Below are 18,828 nucleotides of genomic sequence, written 5' to 3'. Positions count from 1 at the left end.
TTTTTTCCTTTCACCTTCATGACTTTGCTTGTTTCGTGAATGTCTGCGTAGGCAAGGAAATCATCCTACGATGACCCGGCGAAACGCGATGCATGAGATCGAATAGCATCAGCCCATGATAAGCTATAGACGATTGCAGCATTGCTTGTGAGCTAAGAGAGTGTGTGATTACTATTCTAAAGATGAAGGACTACAAAGCCAAACGCCAAAACTCCGCCCCCTGTAGTGTTGGAGGAACCTATCGTGGTTGGCACGAGGGCCGATGGCGTGATATGGCATTTCGTGAAGCCGGATACAAATACACCCCCAGTATGCCTCGAAACAATAACATTAGATTATGGCTTAGTTATTTTCGTCTCCACTATGTCCGTCGTTCGATCAGAACAGGTTGCGTGCTCACGCTTCAGGGACGTCAGTGCGCTTGGGCAGCTCACGCGCATGCACGCGCATGTCCCTGGCCTTCTTCGTGGTGGTGGCCTTTGCCGCGGTCGACGTCTTGACTGTAGTCGTGGCGACGGCGTTGCCCTTGGTGGCCCAGTATGCCGAGAGCCAGCCATCGACGTCGCCGTGGTGGTTGTAGGGCTCGAGCTTGGCCAGCTGCTCAACGCGGTCCTTGACTGAGAGGTACGTCGAGCCGCTCGAGATCTCCTTGCGGGCGCGGTAGTCGGCCTCCATGGGGTCGGCAAAGGCCGTCTCAGGGTAGCCGAGGTCCTCGAGCACGCTGACGTTGAAGGCGGCCATCATCTCATGGTCCTCGTGGATCAGGTTGTGGCAGTGAAACATGTAGACGCCGGGCCAGGGGGCGTAGTGGGCCTCCACTGTCACTGTTTCACCGGGGCCGAGCCAGACAACGTCCTTGAGACCTTCGGCCTCGTAGTTGTACACCTTTTGACGCTTGCCGCCGGTGCGCTTGATGACTCGGAAGTCGACGAGGTGAATATGAATCGGGTGACTCCAGCCACCAGACGAGTTCTCGAGCTCCCAGACCTCGACGAGGCCACGCTTGGGCCTGGCGAGCACACGGTTCTTGACATCGGCAAAAGTAACGCCATTGATGCGCCAGTCGCTGCCCTGCCGATGGAAGAGGAAGTGGTGGTCGACGCCCTGCTTGTGCGGGGGGAAGTCGACCTTGCGCAGCGCCGTGGGAACGCTGGACGAGTCGGCGGGGCCGTTGCCAGCGACGACGAAGCGCATCACCTTGTCGGTGTGCAGGAAGTCTTTGTCGGGGGCAAAGTCCTTGGTGTTGCGGAGCGTCACGTTCTGGCCCTTGAAGTTGGTAAAGTCAAAGACAACCTCGTATCGCTCGGCCATGGAGATGTAGAGGTCCTTGGCGTTTTGGGGGCTCGTCAGAAGGCCCGTGTCTGAGGCGATGACCTTGAAGTCGAGCTTCGTGCCTGGCTTCTTGCTGGACTCGAAGTAGAGGAAGAACGTGCGCGAGATGGCAGCGTTGAGGAAGCGGAGGCGGTACTTGCGCGGTTCGACCTTGAAGTACGGCCACGGCTGACCATTGACGTGAATGACGTCGCCATAGAGGCTGTCGTCCACACCGGCTGGCGAAAATAGGCTGCCATCCGAGTTGTATTGCTATGTCATGTCAGTGACTGGGATAGTGTGGCTGAATCGGAAGATCAGACGTACCTTGGCCGACAAAATCATGGGGATGTCGTACTTGCCGTAGCCGCTGGGCAAGCCGAGGGCATCTTCTGCAGCGTCGTGAACCAGGTAGGCACCTGCCTGGCCAAAGTACGCATTCTCAGCCGTGTGGTCAATGGCATGGTCATGATACCACATCATGCGGCCGTTCTGGCAGTTGGGATAGTAGTAGTCCTTGTACTCGCCAGGTTCCGTGGTATCTTCAGCCCAACCATCGAAGGGAGTGCGCTGGACAGAGTCAGTATGGTAGTCCACCACCACGAGTACCGGTCAGCATTGACGTACAGAGTAAGACCCGTGAAGATGAACAGAGTTGGCCATCTTGGCGTGGTTGATGAAGCGGACGACCGACTCGCCATCGCGCTCCTCTAAAAATGTTGGCCCTGGCGATATACCGTCGTAACCGACAAGCTTGGTAGGCTTCTTATTGGGATACACCTGAGAGGTGAATTCCTTGATCTCAACCTCATAATACTTAACCTTTTGCTTGGTGACAGGGTTGACGATGGTTTGACTTGGCCTGTGACATTATGAGTGCCGTGAACGAGTACAAAGGATACGGCTTGCAGAGGGACGTACCATTTCTCCTGCTTCACAGGGGGAATGGGAAGGGGGAATTGATAGAGCCACTTGTATTCAGGACTGAGCCAGTCCTTGGCTACCGACTCGGACGCCAGAGAGAGAAAGACCACAAAGGTCTGGCGCAGCGAAAGCTGAACCATTAGGAAGAAAAGAGGTAGACGGGAGAGAGAGCGACCAGTGCGGCGGCTGCAAGCCACAGGGCTCAGAGAGTGTTCCGAGATGAAGGGTCAGGCCAGACTCAAGGGGCTTGAAGAAATGAGGGGATCCGGCGTGGCAGTTGAAGGCTTGGGGGGCTTTGGTGAGGAGGCTGTTTGAGCAAATACCGATGTCAAGACACGGGATCCTTAAGGGGGTATTTGAACATCTCATTGACCCAGTCCATCTTGAGCACGACGAGGAAGTTTGGCCACGGGGAGTCCGCATCTCGGCCTGCCGCCCCCTATCCGATGAATCGACCCATCACCGACTCCAACATGGCCCAGACACATCCTCGGATAGGTGACTCAAGCTTTTGTTTTCTCAGCTCGCTCAATAGACCGTTCATAATAAGCTCACGCGAGCGGTGAACGCCCTTTGGAGCGTGGGGACAGTCCAGACCAGCTCACCATCTTACAAGGCTCCTGTCATATCTGAGACAAGACAGGCCTGTAACCCAACGACGTGCAGATTTGACGGCGTCCGACATATCGGCCCCGTGGCCGGGCCAGGTAGGCGAGATGGCGGTCCAGCAGATGATGGAGGCTGACGCTAGACCAGATAGGGCTTGCATCCATTCGACTAGAGGACCAGGTTTGGGGGTTAAAGGAGGCCATGGGGCGTTAGGCGGCGGCGAGGCGTGAGAGTGAGAGGCTGACAGTAGGGGTGTTGGGCTGAGAGCCATGGAATAAAGAGCCACCATGGCCTGATGCTCCAAGCTTCAACTCTACCTATGGTCGTTTTGAAGGCCAAAGCTCATATTTTACCCTTGGTGTGCCTGAATCCCATGTTGCCGGACCCTCGGCGGCTTCAACCGTAAGACAAGCCAACGGTTCTGGGCCCCAACGACCAGATAGCGGGGAGGAGAATCTCTTTGTTCGAGCCCTATCACGGCGATCTAGTTTCGACACGTGTGGCCAAGAGGCCAAGAGGCCAAGAATCTGGGGCATCAGTTGGGGCAAGATCCGGGGAGCTGGAATCGCCATCTAGGCGAGATTACTCACGGCTTCACGTCTTGCCCTATTTTCGGGAGCTTGACTTTGTTCTTCTATGCTTAGCTCTAGAGACAATGCCCAGATGCGGCCAGCAACACAAAGAAAGGGTCCATGTGGCGCGTTGTTCAGCCCAACAGCCGCGCCATGCAACCTTTCGATAGTGCGAAGCTTGGGAGGCAACGCCGGAATAGGGACTACACCAGAGTCACCATTGGTTCACCCTCTGTAGTCAGCAAAGGGTGGACTGGCCCAGCCTTGACTTTTCGAGTCACGGGAAGAATCTCCCAAAAAGATAGGCTCGCTGATGAGCGCTTCATTCGGCTTCGCGGTACCCAGCAACCTGGGGTCAGCCATGTTGTCCAAGCCTACCTACCCCTGCCCCTGGACTACCCCTGTTCCTCTCCCGCTCGCTAGTCTCGGAATACTACCCAATCATTGGCATCGTGATCCTTCTTACTGCCGCTGGAGCCCTCCAGCTCTGGGGGCTGGCAGGCTGGCAGTAAGCAGTGCAACAGAGGACCAACGGCATATGGGGAGGCGGAGAACTAGTGCCATGGTGATCCTGGTGATGGAGTGTCAGGCAATGTAGTGTTTGGCGCTGGCGCTTGCGCGAGTCGCCTGCTGGGGCTGTCACTGCAAGGCCAACGCCAATAAATCGATGCAGCATGCAGACGTATCGCCAAGTCATCATGCCATCGATGCCGCACTTCTCGAAGGGCTGTTGGCGTCGGGGAGGCGTCAGAAGCGGCCGTGAAGCAATGTGAACGAATGGAAGGGGTCAGAAGGCGAGCGCCTGGCCATCGCTTGATCACTGACTTGCTTATTCGGAGGACGCCGATCCCACCGCCGCACTTCTTTTCTCTTCCTCGCCCGACACGTCGGATTGACAACGACCGGCCGCTAGCGAGCGCCTGAAAGCCTCACAACAGGGGAGGATACGAGAAGCCTCAGCTCGCCTACAATGTCTCGATATAGCATGGAGGCAAAATGAAAAGGATCGCGCGTGTGGTGTTGTGAGCTGAGATATCCACTAACACGTTTTCCTCCGATAAGCTGCATCCCACAATTGTCCGTGGCAGCTCGCTCGCTGGGAATGCAACCACATCTTCGGTACGTGATCGCCAGCAGTGACAAAGACAAAATTGCCGACGCCTGACTAGGGCCACAGTCGCGAATCGAGCACACCACTACCGACCCAAAAACCCCGTAGCCACCTAGTCTAACCGCATTGGAGCACTCGGCAAAGGGTCCTGTCCACCAGGTAGGCCAGAACCGACGACCGGCTTTGCTGAGCCGCCATAAGGGGCAAGGTCTGTTCTGGTCCGTAATACTATGTACATCTTACTATCAGGGCTAGGTGATTTACATTGACTTGAACTTAAGCTTTATCCCACGTGCTAGCCGGTCACTCCGCGGGGAGCTTCCGCTCAGTATGAGGTCGACCTGGATCCCGTTTACCAGCAGCACCAGCACCCATGCGGACTGGATTTACCTCGTGGAACATGCAAGCCCACGGCCTCTCCAGCGACAATCCCTCCAGGTCGCTATTCTCGATCCGTATGTCCACCCACGTGAAGTTCAGCCGACCGCTGGTTCCGGACTGGACTAAGGCATCCAGATACTCGGGCGACGCCCGAGGGCCATCCTGGTCTAGATTCCGGGGGCGCTTTCTACACCTCTATCATGTCCCTGTGCATGTCTCTCCTGACATGGGCCCCTTGAAACTATCGGCGCCCGACATGAAGCTCACGGGGATGGATATCCTTGTGTTGTGTTGGACTTGCCGCCGTTTTGGATGCCCAAAGATATCTTCAAATACCAGCCAAGAATCCCCCAGGTTTGGTTTTGAGAAGAAGTTTTCCTTCAGACCATCATCACTTGCTCCTTAATAATCCCATTTACACCTCGGAATCAAGTAACTTATCAGAATATACATACTGGTGTCGGCACCAACCAGACCCACCATGCCTTCAGCTCAATCTATCCTGCTGGCCGTTGCAGGCGTAACCTTTTCAGTCCTTGGGGTCAACGCCCAGGACGTTCCCTTTACCTACAACGGCGCCTTTGAAGGGTAAGCCTTCTATCTTTCCTAGTGCAAGTCACACAGACTTGCACAATCCTCCTGCCGTTAGTCGTGTTGACGAAAGCCACCAGTGCGACGGCCTCATCCACAGACTTCAACTCAGGCGGCACCATCCGTGTCAGCGGCCACAGTGTCACAGTGCCCAAGAACCTACAGATTCAGTTCCCAGCCGCGTGGGTTGGCTTCAAGGACTTTGCCGGCGGCAGTGCTGCATTTGATGAGTATGAGGTTGAGGTGACCGGCAATATTGTCGGTGGCACGCCCATTGCTGCCCAGATCTCCATCGCGCAGTATCTCCTCGCCGGCGCCACCGGCTTCGTTGACACTGTCAGCTTTGATGGCCGCATCAAGATCAAGGGCGGACCGACCATTCGCATCAATGATCCCAACGCCGTCTACTCGGCTGGCTACACTGCGCAGCCCTTCTTCACAGCCGATGATGCCAACCCCAGCATCACCGCCTTCTCTGGCTTCCCCATGTGTGTGCCCAGGAAGGCGGACGACCCTCTGTGCCCTCAGAGTAACCGACCGACTCTCACTGGCGGTAGCAAGCAGGGCAACTTGTAAGTTCATCCACGAATTTTCGCCCCATGACTCTCATGTGCTGACACAACCTGATGCAGCCCTGCCCCTGACCCTCTTGTCATGGCTCCAATCGTGCCTGGTGACTATCTCGAATACAGCGGCATTCAAGTAGACGGCGAGATCATCGTCTACAACATGGTCGTAAGCAATGTGCAGATCACCACCACTGGAGTTCCTACCTACATTCGCATGGAGGATGCTATTATTGGCGTCTTCTCCAGCAACGGCGACCAAGAGACAGCTCAGATCAGGGTAGGCCTCTAGCACCTGTCATCATGAGCTCCTCAACTGACGAGAATAGTTCATCGGAGTCACTTCTGACGGCTCTGCCAATGTTAACCCCATCAAGGTCTATGCCATGGACGTGGATCCTTGCACTGGCAAGATCACAGATCGCGAGGTCGCCGCCACCAGTATGATTGCTGGTTCCGCTCGTAACAAATTTGATTACCGTGTCAAGGCAACGCAAACCCAGGAGTACACGCGCGAGTACCGCATCGTCGCCGGCACGGGCACGCGCAAAACCAAGAACGGCATTCTGGCAGGTCAGTACGTCATGCCCGTGTCTGAGTGGATCCAGGCCGAGGCCACAACCCCGGGCCTCGCTCCGTTCCCCAACAACTACCGTAGCTTCCCTACTCTCACCAAGGGCCTGGGCTACGACGACAAGAACAACCTTTGGGGACCGCTCAATCCATTCCCCCAGTCAGGTGCCACTGTATCTGATCCGACCAAGTGCCCGCCCCCTGCCACAGAGGAGCCTCCCGCAACCGGTGGCGGCACCACCGGCGGCGGCACCACCGGCGGAGGCACCACTGGCGGAGGCACTACTGGTGGCGGGGCGACTACTCCTCCCGCAACCACCAACGATGTAGTTACTATGCCGACCTTCACCTGGATTTCTTCCGGTGGCGGCACTCTGACCATCTCATGCCGGTCCAGCAGCACCGATTCCAAGGTTGCCATGAAGCTGAGCTACACCAACAGAAATGGCCCCACGAACGGTGTCACCATGACTGCTGGCGCGAACGGTGTGTGGAACTATAACGCACGGAGCATCAAGCAGCCTACCTCCGTAACCTGCACCAGTGTTCTCGGCGGCAAGGTGACGCGCACAAGCTAAAAGATGCCCCATGACAGTTTCTTATCAGACCTTCGAGCGAAGGGTATTCATTGGGCGTTTGGGGTCTTTCTGGGAGTACAATGGTTCATATGATAGCGAAATAATACCAGAACTTTCACAACAGCTTGAGCGTGCTTTGCGTGACGTTCCGCAAGATGTGACTCTGGGTCGTTCTTATTCACCGGTCTTGGTCATGCAGAACGGTTCAAAACTTGACCCAAGCGAGTGGATGTATGCGTGGAGCCCCTCACCACGTCTCGTCCAGGACCTCCAGATTCGGCAGCTGACATTCAAATTTGTTAGTAGAGCCCCGGAATAACTGCCCACTTCTTCCGAATCTTGTCTTCTCCAAACTGCTCGGCGTACCACTTTCGTCCCTTGATGGCTCTCGGAAGCATGGCGGCAATCTCATTGATGAGGAAAGCACGTGCAGGCACGGACCAGCCGGAGGCCATCCAGAAACCGAACCACTCAATCCACTCGCAAAGATAGTGAGGGTACAGCATGTACCTGAACAACAAGGTGTTGGGCACACGGTAGTGCTTGTCGACAGTCGGTCTGGCGTCTCCGTTCTGCTGCTTGTCGCGGGCGACGCGTTCCTGTCGCCGCTGCTCTACGCGGCGGATCTCGCGCAGCTCCTCATCGTGAAAGTAGTTGCCGACGAGGCCGCAGTAGAAGACGGCGATGCCAGCGACGAACTGCGCGGTGCCAAACGGCGCGAGGGCGGCGGACCACTGCGCCTCAGTCGTCGGCCCGTACGCAGCCAGGTAGGCGCCTATGCAGGTGCCGTTGACGAGCTGGAAGCTCGTGGCGAGCATGGCGACAAGCGGATGGATCGGGGACATGGACGGCTGGATGAAGGGGAAAATCACTGCGCGATATGAGTAGTGAATGACCTGAGAATGAGAGAGAGAGCGTCAGCGACAAGTGCGCCTCCGGAGCCAAGGGGGTTCGACGCACAAAAAGACCGGCAAGCACTTTGTTCTGCCACGGAAGGTCCGTGATGCCGGAGAGGCCGGGCAGCGTTCTCATGACATAAAGTAGGATGGAGAAGCCCGGGATCTCCATGAGGAACCACGCAACGCGGCCGGGCAGGTTGACACGGCTTTTTACCGATGTCTTGCCCATACCATACCATGAGATGAGGTACTGTAGAGAACCGAGCTGCAGGCAGAAGTCAGCTCATGTTGTAATGAGTCCAAATCATGGCTCTCCATTGTACGACTCACGATTGGGTACGAGATTTGCCAAACGCTCAGAATGGTCTTCCAATTCTCTCTCGTCGGAGGAAGCCAATTCTCAATGAGAGACATGATGATGTACCGCCGTTCAATATCAGAAAAACAAGTGAATTGTTGAAAAATGACTCGACGCGGTTGACTCTGAATGAGGGAGGAGGTGACGCCGTAGGACCCGTCACTGTTGATGCTGTTGATGTCAACAGCAGAGACACGCACGGTGAGGCGGTCAGTGCCAGGTCCAAGAGTGGGCCTGGGTCACTTGACAATGGTTCATTTCGCAAGGAAGCTTATTTGAGGATAAGAGACCATGATTGAAAATGGGATGCGCCACTTCACCCAACAAGATTCCATAACAGCGCACCCCGAGTCCATTGCACAGGAGTAAGATATGCTGAAGGTAGGTCTTTTCCATGTCGGTGTAGCCCCTCGGTGTAGGCCTCCTTGCCCCCCCCTCCAATCCACCCACGGGTATGTGTGCCCACGCATCCGGAGCTTGACCGCAGTTGGTGCATCACGTGCAATTAGCTCCTGCCCACCACTAGTACGTCATGCTGTGGCTGATGCTAATGTGGAGTGGGCCGGGTCAACGGCGGCGGTTATTGGAAAGGTTGGTTGATCGGTTGGTGGGTGTACTGTCATCGCACCCCCAGACCAGGTATTTCTGTCACCAGATCGCCATCTCTTACCTGGAATGGCAACCATTACATGGACTGATTCGCCTCCGTTTTGAGAGTGAGATCTTCGGGGCTGGAGCGCAGCAGATTCCCGCACCCAAGTGCTGTGTTGACGCTCGAATCACCCAGAGTTACCATTGCCAGTCAAGCCAGCCCCAGGCAGTATCCCGCCTTTCTCGCCCTCCAATCCTGCTGCCTGGTCCGGCCTGGGATGCCCCTCATTTTGGTACCTATAGCACCCACATACTACTACCGACTCTACATACCTAGGTAGGCGCGCCGAGGGTCCCTGCTCCCCACCAGCCTCCAACCTAGTGACATCTGACCCTGGGACTGCCAGACCTCAGCCGCCTCCGCCAGGTTGCTGGCACCGCCACCTCACGGAGTCCGCGTACAGCTTACAGCGTTCGCGTAGCTGGTCCCTTGTATGACGACAGCCTCGACAGGTGCTGCCGTTTACTAAAAAGAATCTTTGTTGCAACAACCACATGTTACCATTCCTTACGACGACTTCGCCCGGATCATTTCCCTCTCAGCAACGACCAAAGACCAAAGGTGACTCGACACCCAAGCCTGGCAACCCCCCTCATGCCTTAGATGGCAAGGAGGATACCGTGGTCCACACAGATATGCTGACTCGTACTGTGATCAGCCTTGCCGCCATGGTCGAACGTAAACCTCTTCCTGACAATGCCGCGACGACCTCCCTCAACATCCCCGGGCAGTCCTCAGAAGTGAGCCCACCGTACGAAATACCCTATTCGCTCCGTCCTGGAGGCGCCAATCACCCAGACCAAGCGCCAGCGGACCGTGAAGAGAATGCCTGGGAGGATGCAAACCCACAAATACCATCCATTGTCGAACCCTCCACGCGGCCCCCCGGCATTCCCGAATCCTTGACACCCGGCCACCGTCCGTCCACCGAAGTCCAGCCCTCCACATCACCCTCACGATCCGATACGAATCGATCCGAAACAAATCCATTCAAGCGGCGAGAACTACCACAAAACAGTTCCAGTCATGCTGTTGGCCAATCGTCACAGCCCCCGCCGCTTCCTCCAACGCCAGCTTTTGCCGACTTGAGCCTGGGCGAAGCGAATACCAATCCATGGCAGCCCGCTTTAGATGAATCAAGCAAGAGTCCACATGCTGCCGCCTCGACATCGAATAATGTTACTACCGCGCCCTTACCGCCGCCGTTTCCCGCCGACTTGGGCCAGCCTGCCGAAAGCGACCCATGGCAACGCGAGCCTTCTCCCAAGCCTCCAGTGCCACCCATCTCGACGTCTCCCGCGCTGATCTCCATATCTTCCGCTCCCGAGTCCCCAGCTTGGGACGAAGAACCTGAACAGCAGCTCTTGCGATCGCCCCCTGTCTCCCCGGAAGCTAGCAAAGCGCTTGCCGAGGATCGAAATGTATGGGACGATGGGCTTTCTCAGAGCAAGAATGTCAAGGCACCGGTCATGACCCAGCCGAGTAGTAGCGACGCTGCCATTGACGACTGGAGCCTGATCGATCGCGACACAAGTCTCTCGGCAGACGATACATCCAAGAACAAAACACACAATCCACCCAGCACCGACAACATCCAGGACGAGGCACCTGCTCTCCCTCCACGCCGGCCAACACAGCCAATTCCGCCACGACACTCGCCTCGCCCCGTGGATGGCAAGGCTGAAACGTACCAGATCAAAAACATCAATTGGCACGATCACAAGGCCGACGCGAACCCGCGCACTTCACCTATTCTCGTGCAAAACGAAAACGGACCATGCCCGCTCGTGGCTCTCGTGAATGCGCTAACGCTCACAACCCCCGCTGAGCTCACGGACACGGCATTAGTTCAAGTCCTCCGCTCGAGGGAGCAAATTAGCCTCGGACTCTTGCTAGATGCTGTGTTTGACGAGCTCATGTCATCGCGACGGACCGAAGAGGGCAGTTCATTGCCTGACGTAGGCGAACTCTATGCTTTCCTCAAAGGCCTGCATACAGGCATGAACGTGAACCCCCGATTTGTTCCCGATCCAAAGGTGGTCCAGGCTTTTAAGCGTACCTCACTCACTCATCTACACCCCACCGAGCGCAGTGACAGCATGCCGGGCACCTTTGAAGACACAGTCGAGATGTCCTTGTATGCAGCTTTCTCGATCCCACTTATCCATGGTTGGCTGCCGGAAAGCGATGACCCAGTCTGTGAATCATTCGCCCGGCAAGCAGTATCGTACGAAGATACGCAAAACATCCTCTTCCGAGAGGAGGAGCTTGAGATGAAGCTTGAGGGGGACGGGTTGACAGAAGATGAACAACAGCTCTATCAGGACATATTCTCGATCAAGGCGTTTCTTGAGACATCGGCCACTCAACTCACGTCCTGGGGGCTCGACGTGATTACAAAGGCCATGAAGCCTGGCATGGTCGCTATTCTGTTTCGAAACGATCATTTCTCCACGCTGTACCGCCACCCACAGACCCTGCAGCTTCTCAGCCTTGTCACAGATGCCGGTTACGCAACCCACGCAGAGGTAGTGTGGGAATCTTTGACCGATATCAATGGTTTGACCTCCGAATTTCTCTCCGGAGACTTTCGTGTCGTTGGAGGCGCGAGTAATCATCGTGACAGTTTGTCGGTCGGCGGGAACGAGACGCCGTGGTACGATACCCCCGGTCCGTCTGGTGCGAGCACGTCTGCTGGCAGTCAAGGCGGTGACTGGACATCGTCAACGGGGCACGGTAGACAAGGCTCAAATTCGCAGGCTGTCGAAGGGGCCGACACCGAACAGGAGGATCACGACCTTGCGCTCGCCTTACAACTACAGGAGGAAGAAAACGAACGCCACCGCTCAGAGCAGGCGCGCCGAGACCGGGAGAGGGTGCTGAGCGAACAGTATATCGAGCAACAAGCCCGACAAACGGGACCGGCGAGCAGCACTGGCGCAGGAGTCGGAGCCGGTAGAGGGCGGGGAACCCCAGGTGGCAACCGAGGTCGCGGCGGAGGCAACTCGTCTCTTGTCAGTCCGCGCGGCTCCAGCAATGCGGCCACTTCATCTGGTACACGGCGCCCTAGCGCCGTGGGCCCCTCATCGCCTCAGCAAGTCCGGCCACTCGTTCCCCCTGTCGTCCCGCAGCGCAGAGCGCCGGTGTCACGGCCAGTGGACGAAGGCGCCGAGGACGCACCGCCGACATATGAGCAGGCACAGAGTGCGACGCCGTACATGCCACCACCTGGCCACCCAAGTCACCCCGCAAGCAACCAAAGTCTTTCTCAACAGAACAGCAATGTCAGCGCTCAGGGTCAAGGCCCAAACGGACAGCGGCCTATGATGATGGGACAAGGGCGAGGCCGGCCTATGCCTCCTGGGGGCGTCGTCTCAAGCCCGAACGGGAGTCGCGAACGAGATTGTGTGCTCATGTGAGGCGGGCTATCTACTAGAAGAGGAAGGTCGAATCAAGATGTGCGTTCAGCAGGTTTCAATACGGGGCGTTGGTGCTAGACAGCTGGTCGCTCTGGATGTATGATTTCATGACGTCAACTCACGACGATGCTCGATAATGGCAAGCTAGCAATACTTCAAGTCAATAATGCATCACTGTTTTCCGCATTCCCACAACCACCAACTCCCAGCTATTCGTTTGAAGGCACCTTGATGATAGTATGCTCGCCATACGCCCGCTGACCACCAAACACAATACCCACCGACCCATCAACCTTTTTCACTCATGGTCCATTCTCCCATCAACCTCTTACCAGAACGAAGCCTCGACCAGGAAGCCGACGGTCAGTCTGCTGTGCTGCAGGGCGTGAGCGTAGAACCTAGTCTGAGCAGTGTCGGAGGTGGTGTGGATGTAAGGGCTGGAGCTCGTCATGGTATCGGCGCAAACGTAGGCCGCAGGGTAGCCGGCAGCACGAGCGGCGGCGCTGTCACTTCCGTTAGCATGACACGATTGTCAGGAACATGGGGGAGGCTCGAACTCACTGGTCGGAGCATCCGTATCCGCAACGGTCGGTAACGACGGGAAGCGAGGTGTAGACGGGCACCAGGCGCTGCATGTAGGCAGTGAGGCTGGTGTCAACCTGGGACAGCATTAGTATCTCATCTCTGTGTCTAGCGATCTCGAACTCACAAAGTCCTGGTAGACGGCAATGACGTTGTTGTCGGAATAGCCAGTCATGTCCTGGTTGACCACAGCGAGGACATTGACGTTGTTCGCAGCATAGTTGTTGAAAACGTCACGGGCGCCGAGCAGGCCACCCTCCTCACCGCCGTAGAAGTGGAACTCGAGGGTGTTGCCCGGGGCGTACTTGGCAACGGCCATGACGCGGAGGGCCTCAAGGATGGTGGCAACGCCCTGGTTTTCACTGTTAATTATACCACTCTACAAAAAAGGGACGAGGGGGCCACTTACGGAAGCGTTGTCGTCAGCACCAGGGGCCCGGCCTGTCACACTCTGCGAGTTGATGCTGTCGTAGTGAGCGCACACAACGACCCTGTCTGTGGAGGTACCCGGAATCGTAGCAATGACACTGGGCTGGTTGAAAGAGTGCGTGAACTGTCTGACCGTGATGGCAGTGTTGGACGAGGCGGCGGACCTGACAGCGTTCAGCATGTAGGTTGCGCTGGTCGGCGCGTAGGTGCCCCTGTAGTATCTGTTGAAGATGTTGGCGAGACCAGTGATGGTGCTCTGGATGTTGCTCTGCACAAGCCTGGCAATGATGGGATTCGCTGTCGCCTGTTTACTGGGAGCAGGGTACGCCGTCTGACGCTTGGTCAGAGCACGACGGCGGAGGGTTCCGAGCTCTTCGAGTTCCTTGATTCCTCATGTCAGTCCGGGTGCGCCATGTATACTCATGATGAAGCTCACCTGAGTCTCGGTGACATCCATAAAGTGGACGTGCTTGAGCATGTAGTTCTCAATCTTCTCCTTCTCAGTAACCCAGGTTCCGGCATCTTCTTCCGATGTCTTCAAAAGGCGGAGGCCATCGAGCTGGTGCTCATCCAACTCTTCCGTGTTGAGAGAGTTGGCATCGCCAAACTTGTACTCCTTCGTGGCACGGCAAGCCTGAGAAGTTTGCAGCAGGAAGGCGCCGACGGCGAACAGAGTAGTGGTTCGGACCATGATTGCGATGATGCCTCGAAGCCGATGGGATGAGAGTAAGGAAAGCCCTTCTTCCCAGTCGTGCTGACGTCTCTTCAGAGCAGTATTTATGCTTGGCGATATCGGCCGCGTCCGTTGCTCCAGGAATCAAGCTGCTTCGCTCGCATTTGCCGGCATGTCACAGCTGCCTCATCCGTTGCGGGCCGGTTGGCACCTTCCGAGAAGAGATCTAGCTTCGGCAATTGCAACTTCCACTTGTAGTAAGCTCTCCGGGGTAGAGATCATGTCGATCTTATCAGGCCCCATCGGACCCCTCCGTGCTGGGCTCTGACAGGCCTTTTGAGGTAAGACAACGCCGATTGTAGTGGCGTGCTGGGCAAATGGCGATGCGTTCCTCTCCCTTTCCAAGCTGTGGCTTGTATCAGGAGGTTGCTGGTTCCACAACTTAGACTGAGCCGGCGGTGATGTATAGCCATCTTGTTGGCGCACGCATGACTCGTCGGTATGAACCCCCATTGCCCCAGAACGTTCTTAGTCCCCCCTCACTATGGGAAAAAGCCTCAAGCCTCAGGTCTTGGGGCCTTCACAGCACTTGGACCTGCCTTACTAGTATTGCAACCATCGCAGGAACTGAAGAGGCGATGCAGAACATGACACGATCATGAGAGCTCGTATAGATCCATCCAGTGGGTCTCTACTCCAATGCTGGTTCTCCTGATCCAGCGAGCTTGGAGCTCCCGGTTCCCCATGCTACTCTAGGCATGATGCCAATGTCCCGCAACAGGGCACATCCGCAACGGACCCCGAATGCTTAGCCATCATCTGTTTCTCTGATGCAGTCAACCACATTCATCGCAGAATTCACTCTGGCGCTAGTACCGTGCTCAAATGTAGAAGCTTTTACGGTCGACAAGTGTTTCAAGATAAGCCATCAATCTGTTTTCCTCATACTATGATCTGGTTGTTATGGTTTCATACGTACGTTGATTAATTTTCCAATTCTATGCTGTGTAGACAATCTGCAGTGTTCTGACACGGGACGCCGAGGATGGCAATTCAGAAGTTTTCCTCTAAAAAGATCTAAAAAGAGAGAGGAAGGGAAAGCGGTAAGTGTTCACAATGAAAGGATGTCCAGTTCCAAACCACTACAGCCTCAACTTGACGGAAACGTGCAGCATCCTCATCTTCTCCGACGGAGGTTTGTTGCTCAGACAAATACTTATGTTATTATAATCGGCGCCAGCTTTGATTCCTACCGTATCAGCCATTACTGTCAAAGCTCTTGAGCTTTCCCACTCGTTAACGAGTTTGGTTCTGTAGTTGTCACGCAATGTCATCAGGCCTTGGTTGACGTATCTCCAAGGCAAGACGAAAGTGAACGACTTCCCCAATGACGATGATCTCACAAGTATGCAAACAGCCGGAGGTTCAGCAGCCAAAATGACAACTTAATGAATTGACCACCTCAGAACTTACGCTTCAGGCGGTGTTCAGAAAGAACCATCAGATCACCCATATATTGATACGGTCACGTAGGCCACTCAACATGAAAGCAACAAAAGCTCTCGCTTCACGATCAAATCGAATTGAATAATCAAGATCCCTGCAGTATCTGAGTTACAATTGAGTAAAGAGGTCTGTAATAAATCGGTTAGTGATGCGTGGAAAGGTTGGGAGACTGAGCTGTACTCTCATACTTGTGTGAGTAGCGTGTCACCAAATGTAACTAGATCACATGTTCCGACCTGACGCACTTGGGAGTGGAATCACTCTCATCTATAAGCCACCTCTTCGAAGTGCAACACCACAGAGACTGGCTTCTGACACTGATTACCGCGTATCACTCGTACACACGATCGAATGAATAATTGCGAGGTAGGAGAGCGCCCATCCTGGATATCAAGAGGCACGCAGGCAGTGGCCGGACCGCGAATTATAGGCGCACTCTTTCTTGGGTATCCCAACCGCATGCATGAAGGTGCGGCCCTCAAACCTCAGTATCACGAGAGTGCTGCCCCGTCGAACGGTGCTGCTGTGTGCCATAACTACTACGGTAATAGCGTGACCAGTCTCATTACTCTTCATGTGTACGAGGAGTTTGATCCGCAGCGGAGAGGTTTAGGTTGCTGTCTAAGCCATCTCGATATCAGAGCGTAGGAAATACCGTCCTTGTCCGCCTGCCTCGACGAACACAAGGGCATGAAAATACCACTCCCATTATGCCATGCAACTACTTCATGCCCCAACGCCAGACGCAAAACATCCAACCAGAAAATCAACAACACAGAGAGAAGTTTTCGGACCAGCTCTCTTAGTCCTCCTATATGCAATCATCGTAGCAGTCCCAATTTCTTGGCTCGATCGCATGAGGGCGTGGCGTAAGCTGTGGCTTCCTGCATCTTGACTGGATCCTGGAAGAACCAACCCTGAGCCGCATCATACATTCTCCTCTTGTGATTCATCTCGTTCTCGCATTGAAATTGCAGGGTCCTGACCAGTGTCGCCTCGGCTGACCGGTCCAGTTGGCTGAGCTTATTCTTCGAGTACGACTCGACATCCACAGGATTGACAAAGTACGGTACCTTGGAGTTGGAAGTCTCTCGCTGCATGGTGTATGGTGGTGAGGGGGTATCAAAGTGCATTTGAGGAGTAGATGATCGGCCCGATTCGCCGGAGAAGAGACCGCTGAGGATGGGGAAGACGAAAAAGAGCAACAGGGGAAGCATGCCGAGCAGAGGTGATAAACCGCCTTCTGCCTGTCCCTGCTGCCCTTCCCTTGGTCGTCTCCGTGGTCGGCCGCCGCCGAATTGATGTACTCGGAAACCTGGTCCACCGCCAAAGTTGAAGGCAAATTGCGGCCCCGTGTCGAAGCCTAGGAAGTCATCAGCAATGTATCCGGCCAGTTGTCACAGCCGGGCTTGCTTACCACCGAATGGACCGCCGCCGAACCCGCCGAAGCCACCACCTCCTCCAAAGAACCGTTGAAACATCTCCTCAGGCGTCATCTCCTCGCCCTGGAAACCTCCACCGAAGCCGCCACCGCCTGGTGCGCCACCGCCGCCTCTGCTCGCGAATCCGCTGAAAGGATTTTGGGCCTGCGCCTGGCCGAAGCGTGAGTCAGGGTCTACACCAGATCTGTCGAAGCGTTCCCTCTTCTCCTTGTCGCCGAGCACGCCAAAAGCACGGCTCACCATCTTGAAGGCCTCGTCGGCGTGTTCGTGACCGTTCTTGTCGGGGTGCGTTAGGAGCGATAGCTTGCGATACGCCTTCTTTACTTCGCTGTCGGTCACAGTTTTCTTCACCTCTTCGAGGCCAAGAATATCGTAGAACGCCGTCGGCGAGCACTGGCGGATGCGGATGACGGCAGCTTTTTGTTCGACGGTATAGGAGCGGCCCTGGTTTCCCTGCTGATGTTCTCGACTGCGGGCATTGCTGCTGCCGGCGTCCGCGCCGGACGCCTTTGCGCTCGACATTTCGTGCAATTCGGAGAATATGCTAAGTGGATATGTTGATGTATGTGGTGTGCGATTCGGCGGGTGGCCTGTGATGGTGTAGGGTGGAATGAATCGCGGGGTTGCAAAGGCTAGCGATTCCTGGACAAGAGGTCGTAGGTGGCTTCTTCACAAATCTTTCCCACAATTGAGTGAGGTCGCTCGGATTGTTTGCTCGTGTCCGTCGAGATCCAGTGAACCTAGACACCAGAAGCGATCGAGTTTTGGACTCAGATTTGGTGTGTACCAGTTGCGACAGAAAACCGGGATGCCGCAGGCTGGTCAGCTCGTGCTTGCGAACAGGTATGTCGAGGCAAAGACTCGACTAGATTGACATTGACATGGCGGCAACCGCACGTGCTTGGCTGGTCTGACCGGACCCTTAGAATCGCCTGTTCTGGCCTGCTTAGTCACCATCCATGCAGCAAGCGTCACCTTCGTCACCCCAACCAGACGTCAACGTCTGGGGTCATTCCTGGCATCATCAGTTTGGCCGTCGTAGAAAGCAGCCATGTCATCACCACAGGAGAAGCCTGGCACCACGCCGGGCGCGGCCACGCTGCCACAAAAGTTAACGAACTGGGGCAGTAGGTCTCTCCCTTTCCTCTCCGTCAAGGACGGTTGAAAGCTGACTTCTCTAGCGTCCTGTATGCCGCCCGCGATCCATGCCATCCTCATTGCCGCGCTTCACGGCAAGCCAGTTCAACCACTACCCCTTCTGATAGCGCCAGCTCTGCTTTTCAGCTCTTACGTCTCTCTAGCCGGCTTCCCCACCGACGCTGCTGGCCTCACCTGCGCGTGGTCCGGCATTTATACCCTCCTAGCGCTACGGCGGCGGCAGCCCATTCGCAGCAAATTCTCGGCCCGCGGTGTTGTGCGAGCTGGCGCTCTGTCGCTTGGTCTTGCCAATTGTGTCGCTGGTGGGTTCGCCTACGCAGGAGGCAACCGCAAGATCGACGAGATCGCGCGGAAGGAGCGCAATCGCTGGGCCGAGTAACAGGTGACTAGCGACGACCTGTCGCTGAATAACCTCCACGTGCTTTTGGGTGATGATGTAGAAATATTGCAAGGTGCGGCGTTGGTTGGAATTCTGCAGCCGATGGAGGGAGGGT

At 55.7% G+C, this 18,828-nt stretch overlaps 7 protein-coding genes across 7 annotated transcripts; 3 read left to right on the top strand and 4 right to left on the bottom strand.

The window, feature by feature from the left end:
- Positions 1 to 396: 396 nt before the first annotated feature.
- D7B24_009520 (uncharacterized protein) lies at positions 397 to 2,375 on the bottom strand (the record flags this gene model as incomplete). The annotated part of the gene is made up of 4 exons (XM_028643592.1): positions 397 to 1,584; positions 1,639 to 1,881; positions 1,939 to 2,173; positions 2,233 to 2,375. The coding sequence occupies 4 exons, from the start codon at positions 2,373 to 2,375 to the stop codon at positions 397 to 399; spliced, it is 1,809 nt and encodes a 602-aa protein (XP_028492855.1).
- Positions 2,376 to 5,389: 3,014 nt separating this feature from the next.
- On the top strand, positions 5,390 to 7,216 carry D7B24_009519 (uncharacterized protein; the record flags this gene model as incomplete). Its single annotated transcript, XM_028643591.1, has 4 exons — positions 5,390 to 5,496; positions 5,580 to 6,071; positions 6,132 to 6,345; positions 6,395 to 7,216. The coding sequence occupies 4 exons, from the start codon at positions 5,390 to 5,392 to the stop codon at positions 7,214 to 7,216; spliced, it is 1,635 nt and encodes a 544-aa protein (XP_028492854.1).
- Positions 7,217 to 7,515: 299 nt separating this feature from the next.
- Positions 7,516 to 8,529, bottom strand: D7B24_009518 (uncharacterized protein; the record flags this gene model as incomplete). Its single annotated transcript, XM_028643590.1, has 3 exons — positions 7,516 to 8,112; positions 8,177 to 8,380; positions 8,446 to 8,529. 3 exons carry the CDS (start codon positions 8,527 to 8,529, stop codon positions 7,516 to 7,518), a joined length of 885 nt encoding a protein of 294 aa, XP_028492853.1.
- A 1,090-nt stretch (positions 8,530 to 9,619) lies between these two features.
- Positions 9,620 to 12,544, top strand: D7B24_009517 (uncharacterized protein; the record flags this gene model as incomplete). Its single annotated transcript, XM_028643589.1, has 1 exon — positions 9,620 to 12,544. One exon carries the CDS (start codon positions 9,620 to 9,622, stop codon positions 12,542 to 12,544), a length of 2,925 nt encoding a protein of 974 aa, XP_028492852.1.
- A 328-nt stretch (positions 12,545 to 12,872) lies between these two features.
- D7B24_009516 (uncharacterized protein) lies at positions 12,873 to 14,246 on the bottom strand (the record flags this gene model as incomplete). The annotated part of the gene is made up of 5 exons (XM_028643588.1): positions 12,873 to 13,047; positions 13,106 to 13,203; positions 13,254 to 13,478; positions 13,536 to 13,937; positions 13,992 to 14,246. 5 exons carry the CDS (start codon positions 14,244 to 14,246, stop codon positions 12,873 to 12,875), a joined length of 1,155 nt encoding a protein of 384 aa, XP_028492851.1.
- Positions 14,247 to 16,555: 2,309 nt separating this feature from the next.
- Positions 16,556 to 17,698, bottom strand: D7B24_009515 (uncharacterized protein; the record flags this gene model as incomplete). The annotated part of the gene is made up of 2 exons (XM_028643587.1): positions 16,556 to 17,097; positions 17,152 to 17,698. The coding sequence occupies 2 exons, from the start codon at positions 17,696 to 17,698 to the stop codon at positions 16,556 to 16,558; spliced, it is 1,089 nt and encodes a 362-aa protein (XP_028492850.1).
- A 529-nt stretch (positions 17,699 to 18,227) lies between these two features.
- Positions 18,228 to 18,713, top strand: D7B24_009514 (uncharacterized protein; the record flags this gene model as incomplete). Its single annotated transcript, XM_028643586.1, has 2 exons — positions 18,228 to 18,303; positions 18,358 to 18,713. 2 exons carry the CDS (start codon positions 18,228 to 18,230, stop codon positions 18,711 to 18,713), a joined length of 432 nt encoding a protein of 143 aa, XP_028492849.1.
- Positions 18,714 to 18,828: the final 115 nt, after the last annotated feature.

The sequence above is a fragment of the Verticillium nonalfalfae genome (genome assembly GCF_003724135.2).
Source record: "Verticillium nonalfalfae strain VnAa140/NRRL 66861 chromosome Unknown scaffold_96, whole genome shotgun sequence".
In the NCBI taxonomy this organism is placed as follows: domain Eukaryota; kingdom Fungi; phylum Ascomycota; class Sordariomycetes; order Glomerellales; family Plectosphaerellaceae; genus Verticillium; species Verticillium nonalfalfae.
This window is presented reverse-complemented; position numbering and strand designations above follow the sequence as displayed.